Source organism: Anguilla rostrata, chromosome 1 (genome assembly GCF_018555375.3).
Source record: "Anguilla rostrata isolate EN2019 chromosome 1, ASM1855537v3, whole genome shotgun sequence".
NCBI classification, from domain to species: Eukaryota; Metazoa; Chordata; class Actinopteri; order Anguilliformes; family Anguillidae; genus Anguilla; species Anguilla rostrata.
In genome coordinates this window covers 78,361,934-78,368,990 of record NC_057933.1, presented here as the reverse complement: position 1 = coordinate 78,368,990, position 7,057 = coordinate 78,361,934, and the positions used below count along the sequence as shown (strand labels likewise).

The following is a 7,057-nucleotide window of genomic DNA, read 5'->3' as shown; positions in this document are numbered from 1 at the left end:
TGTAAGAAGTTCTCGCGGTCCTTCTCCCCACAAACCACACAATCCCAGATCCGGGACACACACGGTTTTACTGTGCGCTGGTTACATACACAGACCTGCCAACCTGCACGCATTTTGTGTACCAACCACGCAATTCTTGGTCAAAATACGCAGGTACGAAATGCCAGCTGAAACTACCCCAAAAAAAAAAATAAATATTATTACAATTTAATTACGGAAAACAACCAATTAATACAAAACAATACCGTACATTTATTCGGTATTTAAACTACATCCCTCGGATTGAACCAGATGCTACGACCTTGTGCTTGTGGTTCTGTAACCCCTCCCCGACCGACTCAACATCCACTGATACGCAGCGGTACTTTATTATCCACCGTGGCGTAACGCTGCATTGCTGAGGTAAAATGGGAAGTGGGGAGTACATTAACAACATAAGCTTTTTTTTTTTTACATTACAACATAAGTTTCTGTAAATACTTGAAAATGAAAACATATGTTACAATATACAAAATAAATGATTTCCATTTTTATTAAATAAGTGAATGCAGTTCACTTTTGGTTATCAGTTTGTATAAGCACACATATCATATAATGAAATATTAATCATGAAAAAATTGTTTTAAGCAGGTGTACTCAAACTTTTGACTTGAAGGTATATCATAATATAGCCCAGTGCAGTGCAAGCAATATTTTAGAATCAGGTCAAATTATACAATTTTGCCTGATCACTTTAACAGTCAAAACTAGAATTATGAAGAAAGGCTTGTGTGTGCGTGCAAAGCGAAGTGGTGCGGAAGCATGTGAATTAAGCGTTACACTGACTATTATGGTACTCAAAATATTTTCCTAAGGTTGGCAGGTCTGCATACACTCTGGTACACAAACAGCACAACACACCCGGTAGGGGAGGGGCTTAAACGCCACGTCTGTCCCGTGTGCGTCTCTCGTTCTGGCGCCGCGGTCTCGCCGCAGGCAAACCAGATAAAGCGTTACTCCAGCTGCACGTGCGTATTTCACTGCAATCTGCGGCGGCAGGCCAGCTAAACGCCTGCAGATGGCGCTCTAGCCACACCACCCTTCCACACCGTTTCTGAACGCGGCGCATTCATAAACTAGCCAGTGCAGTGCAGTGGTCATCGCGCATCGCTAAAGAGAGAGAGAGTGCACGTGTTCGTCTGCGCTCGCACCAAATCACAGAGGAGGCAGGGAGAGCGCCGGGGTTGAGGTAACGATGAAAAGTTTAAGGCATGAGAATGCAGGAACCCTGATGTATCTTACTGGCATGCCTGGTTGAGAGACAAATTTTCACAAGCGGACGTGACTGCATGAAAACCTCGCAGTTGTGCAAACTCCTGACCCAGAAAGGGCCAGTGGGAGTGTGTGTAAAGCCGTGTTTCCACCGCAGGAACTAGGGTCTAAATTTAGTTCCGGGGGCTTTGTTTTACCCTCCTGCTCGGGGGTAGTACTTTCCGAAAGTACAGGAACCTTTTGGGTGGAGCTTGCAGCGCTGAACATTTCTGATTGGTGGAGACACATTTTTTTGTGTCTATTTTCAGGCGCCATGTTTAAAAATATGCAGGCGCAAACCGATTTATTTTCATAATAACTTCAAATCAAACTTGTATGTTATGCGGCGCAGTAGCCTACTTTTGGTTATAGCCTGCCAACGTCTTGGAATTATAACGTGTGCTCTTCTGTTCTTTCCTTGCTTTAGTATTCGTTTTATAAAATGCTAAGCATTCGTGCTGGGACACCATATTACGTACTAAAACATTCAAACGGATTAATTCGGTTGCTGAATATTTTCTTCCGGATTTTCTTTGTTAGCCCGTTGTAATTGACTCAAAACGTTTGATACAGTTATGTGAGGTATGCGGTAGTTCTGCGTAATTCATATTGGTGATACAGTAAAAGCAAACTGGAAATCACCTTCCGCACTTTTTGTCAGGGTAAAATAACAGGTTAATTCGAGTAATCGTACCTTTAGCTTTTTCAGACTGCCGTAATTTTACTCTGCCATTCTTCAATTCCACAAAAAGACCAGGAAGACTATGGACTAATTTATGGTGCATGGTTCGCATCTGGAGGGCACACTTCGCTGCTCGGCTAGCAGTAACTTCGAAGGAAAACAAACGGTGGCTGTACCACTACTAATTTAAATTTTCACGCAAGTTCGAGTTTTCGTTCTATTCTTGTCATTTTGCGATTAGCCTATATAGAATTGACGACGAGAAAGTAATCAAACAGCAAATTGTTTACAACGTGTGCATGTTTTCTGCTGTTGTTGCCAGTTATATTGGAAATGTGAATGCATTCTGTCGTGAAAAGACATGAAAGCGAATGTTCGCATAAAAACATAATGAATGTGTTTGAGAGGATATATAAAACAGTTACAATCTGACTATTGGTCTGTTATATCCTATTTGTTGCATAACGGTCAAAGTTCAACTACCAACGACAGTTTTGCTTGACAACGGTAAAATATGCCCAAACGGCTGCAGAAGAATATTTCAATTCCATGTGATTAAATCGATAAAAATCAATAAATACAAAAGTAACCATATATAATCATTGTTGGTAACCCGTTGTATATAAGTGGAATAAACTCCTCCGGGCTGTCCCGGTTATTAGAAAATAATGTAGGCTACTTCGGTGGTAGTATGGGGTTACAGAAGAAATAATATGACAGATGGACCGACGACAACGTCGCTTTTTCATACGTCAGTGGGCTAATTTGCCTTATCTTCGCGGGACTTTAGACCCCGGTGGAAACACAGACAACCATTGGCTGAAGGAACCTTTTAGTTCCTGGTAAAGTAGTTCTGGGGACTGAAAGTTCCGGGTAATTTTGGTGGAAACGCGGCTTAAGACTCTTTTAATTCAACATGCTTAAAACCTAAATCACAAGACTCAAATTCAACTATGAATCGATTTAGTGAAAGGGTGCTCAGGTAGTAACACATCACATGAGCTGCTGAACCGATTTCATTTACTGGGTATTTCCTGCCATGAAAAGTATGGCGTCAATTTAATGCCAATAATCAGCGCGAGTAGATATTCACTGCGCGAGAACAAAACCACTTTCACGCACCAAGAGTAAAAAAATGAGCCACACTGTACGCAATGACGAGTTAACAAAGAAACCGACAAACAGTCTACAGCTAGCCTACAGCTGTCGCTATCTCGGTAACTTTACTTGGGCAAGTTTCAGTACGTTTCATTAGTTAGCCTTGTATTTGAGTGTAGGCTACGTCTCAAAAAACATTTGTTCACCTTCCGTTAATTAGGCTTGCCACGGGAAATTTGAAGTCCAAGAAGGAAACTTACCTGTAAAACGAAGTACAAAACACACGGTTGCCAGGAGAAACATGCTGAACGAGCACAAAGAAATATCTCATGGACGTCGGATCCAATGGCACCAAGTATAAACAAACGTACGAAGGTTAGGAATTGCACTTAAAATAAAGTATGAGCAAAAAGTATGAAAAAAAAAGTAAACTGCACGTGTTCACTGAGACTAAACAAAAAAAAAATGAATGCTGTTTTGTAAATGGTTTACTCTTGTGATCAAAGCGTTGATATGAGACAGAGTTCTGAGGCTGTTCTGTAGTAGGCTACTATTACTGTGACCAATAAAATAACAAAACATTGAGGTTGGCTGTGATAGTTAAACAGCTGGGCCCCGCCCACCCCTTCAGACGGCCCTGCTCATAGTTCAGCAGCGCGAAGACAAAAACGCTCTAAAATAGCCTGCACGCAGTGGCGCAGCAAGGGGGGGTGCAATGCACCCGAGCGCCACATCAGCGGGGGCGCCAAAGAGCATATGAAAAAACTGACACTCTCAGGACTAACGTTAGGAGAATAACGATAGTTAACGAACGTTACCATCATGGGTGGGAGAAAGAAGCCTTCGGGCGCCCGAAACCGAAAAAGAAAAATGAAAATACAGGATACAGAAAGAAAGATGAGAACATCACTGTCAAACTGGATAACCAAACCAACATTACAGGAGGAGCAGGGTGATCAGAGCAGTTCAGAGTCCAGTCAGAGTTTAGCAAATGGAGGCGGGAATACTAACGTTAGGTAAGCAAGCAGACTAAAGTTAGCTAAGGTTAGCTAGCAACTGAAAGATAGTTTGAAAGAAAGTTTTCATACTAATAAATAATAGGATGCTGTGGATATAGCTGAAGTAACATTAACATCTGGCGGTGATAAACAGGCTAACTGAATGCAGGACTGGTGGAAAGAAGTTAGCTAGCTAACTTAACCCGCTCTTTCCTCCAGTCCTGCATTCAGTTGACTTTAGCCTGTTTATCACATGGCTAGCTAACGTTAGCTGTCGATAGCTAAATTTGAATAATGCTCTGCTGATAACAAACCAGCGATTACTAACTAACGTTAGTGTATCACATGATGACACATAGGTTGCATTGCGTGTTTTTAAAGAGGTGTTAATTCGCTTAATTTATCGATATCCCCAGCCAGGAACAGAGCAGAGAGGGTGCTGATGCCAGCATTAACAGTGACGGAGTGACAAGTAATGCTAGTGGAGACTCGGACGAGGCTGGCAGGTAGGCTGTTGCTCATGGACCCGCCCGCGTGCTGTAACCACTCCCATAATGCACAGCGCGCAGCACGCCACATTTCAGTTTTTGGGTGTTTGGGCGGGGATCTCACTTCTTGTACTTTCCTGTTTCAAGAAACCAGTTACTTGACAAGAAAGGGGAAGAGGCAAGAGTGTGTACGATCATCCTTTCTAAAGGATGTAGCGTGTGAATCTTCTCTTTCTGATTAATTGGGGGAACTATTATTATTATTATTATTATTTTTTTATTTTTTATTATTATATTTCTTTGAGAACCTTATTTTAAACAGACACAGGTGTTGGCGTGTCATAAGCACACACATGCGTGCTTTCTGGTAGCGGAATAAAAATGTTGAGCAGTAGAACCAAATGCTTGTAGGCCCCCAAAGACGTTCGGCCTGAGAATCCATACTTTCGCCGGACAAATTGCATTCCGCGTCTCTGTGTGAAAGACTGAGATTTTTACCCCTGAAAGAAGGGCTTTTGCCCCCCTTGCAACCTCTGACATTTCATGGAGATGGGTGACACACTGTTGTGTGCAGGGGTGCCTTGGTTAGTTTGCTTTGCTAAACATTGCTAAGCTCAAAATTGCCTGGACACCCATTGGGTAACCCCCCCCCCCCCCTCCTCCACACCTTGCTGCAAGGTTTGGCAGATGTAGGGAAACCTGCCCCCCCCCCCCCCTTTCAGGGTCTGGCTGCTACAGACTTATTTAATATTTAATTTTGCTCATCTTTCATACAGAAATGCTTTTTCAGGGGACATGCAAACTTGCCTTTCTGCTCAAACCCTCCCACCACTTGAAGGTTTTTTTAAAATATTAATATTAAATAATGATAAAGAAAAAAAAAATACAAATGATGTATTGAAAGCAGATGAGAGATGGAATTGCACATTTCATTTCCATTTCCTATGGAAGCTTTTTTTTTTTTAACAAAAAAAAAACAAAAATATTTTGTATTTTTTTATAAATAAAATGTTAACCCAGAGCACTGGTGTGTGGAGACTTTATTTGGGACATTGTCTGTAAATCTCATGGGGTGTATATATTGGTCACTACGCAACACTGCATAAAAAGAGATAAATCTGAACCAGAAAACTCCAGCATACACCGCTGAACTGTGGAAGTTTCTGTTATTTGCTGTCCGGAGAGGTTTAAATTCTACCGGTTCCGGATATAAACCATTCACTTTGCATGGGGAAGACGGGAAACTTCCGTGTAAAGCCATCAGTTGCCTTGCTGGCTAATCCCCTGTGGTACTCCGCCTGGAAACATTTTCATACCCGAGGGACATGTGCATTTCACACCTCTGTGACACTCCTGACACAGTGCTTTCCCCCCCTGCTGGTAACTAGTCTCCAAACTGCCTCGCCTCAGACCCGATGAGAGGTGAGAAGTGACATGAGAAGTACCGGATCGCAGCCGAAGCGTCGGTTCTTTTCCGAATCCAAGCGCGCAATGAAACTCCGCACGTGAAAGGCACCCCCCCCCCCCCACCCCCCTCCCCCCTCGTTGTCTGAACACACGAACAGACCTGGAGGGAGGAGTCTAACCGTCAAGGCTGGATAGTGTGGGCGTCTGTTACGCTACCTCTCGCACGGTGAGCTCAACGGCAGCTAGTTCCCCCTCAGACGGGCGCTGTTTCTGCTACGCGCGACCCTGTTCATTCCTTAGCCTAGCGCACCAGCTCCGAGGCCCTGATCACAATCCGCGGTGTTGTCTGTCTTCAACTGGGAACCCCAGATTACACACAATTCAACCGAGCGCTGCGGGAATGGGAAATGCAAATACCAAATTGTTACTTTAAAAAAAAAACATTTTGCCAGATGGGGAAAAGACCATAGGACTGAAAAGGCAGTGTTACGTTTCCTGTGCCATTTGCATTTATCTATTACTTGTTTTTTACTGAAGGGTTTAGGATTTCGCCAATTCAGTGTTCAGTTCTTCATCTGAAAGGCAATGAAAAAATCCATGTCTGTAAAACCACAAGGATATGATTCATTCTTGGAAGTATACTTTACTTCTCAATAAAGATGAACAATAAAATTATTGTGTATAACTGAATAAATTTATTGAAATTCTGCGATTTGTATTTGTAATTTGTACAAAAACATGAGTAGATTATAACCATGTGGCTGGCAGAGTAAATACAATTAAAATTCATGATATGTAAGAAAAATTGAAAAGCTTACACAATTATTTTACCACATTATTCCATAATTAAATATGAATTATTCCGTATCATCTTCAGTCATTTTACCAAAGTAACCTGTACCTCCACCATGACGTACTAAAAAACAATACTTGGTGCCAGACCTCGGTGTCAAATACCTATTTGTTTCGAATTCTGTGCTCTATTGATCTTGCTTTGTGAAATTGAGCCTGCCGATATGACCAGAAGGCAGGGTTTGCACTTTTTTGAGAGTATTTCATTGGTTCTAATACACCAGACAAGATCAGCAAAGTTT

General features: G+C 42.2%; 1 protein-coding gene and 1 long non-coding RNA gene across 4 annotated transcripts in view; one reads left to right on the top strand and one right to left on the bottom strand.

Moving 5' to 3' along the window:
* LOC135236487 (CD276 antigen-like) overlaps positions 1-7,057 on the bottom strand; it is a 33,771-nt gene that overhangs the window by 25,562 nt on the left and 1,152 nt on the right. The window contains exon 2 of one of the 3 annotated variants that reach the window (XM_064302944.1): positions 3,331-3,445. The exons of the other annotated variants lie outside the window; for them this stretch is intronic. Coding sequence (XP_064159014.1) covers positions 3,331-3,373 — 43 coding nt within the window. The 5' untranslated portion in view covers positions 3,374-3,445. The remainder of the gene's footprint in view (positions 1-3,330; positions 3,446-7,057) is intronic. 3 annotated transcript variants of the gene reach the window in all.
* LOC135236548 (uncharacterized) overlaps positions 1-7,057 on the top strand; it is a 17,230-nt gene that overhangs the window by 9,533 nt on the left and 640 nt on the right. The window contains exon 2 of the long non-coding RNA XR_010324613.1: positions 3,291-3,445. This is a non-coding gene — a long non-coding RNA (uncharacterized LOC135236548). The remainder of the gene's footprint in view (positions 1-3,290; positions 3,446-7,057) is intronic.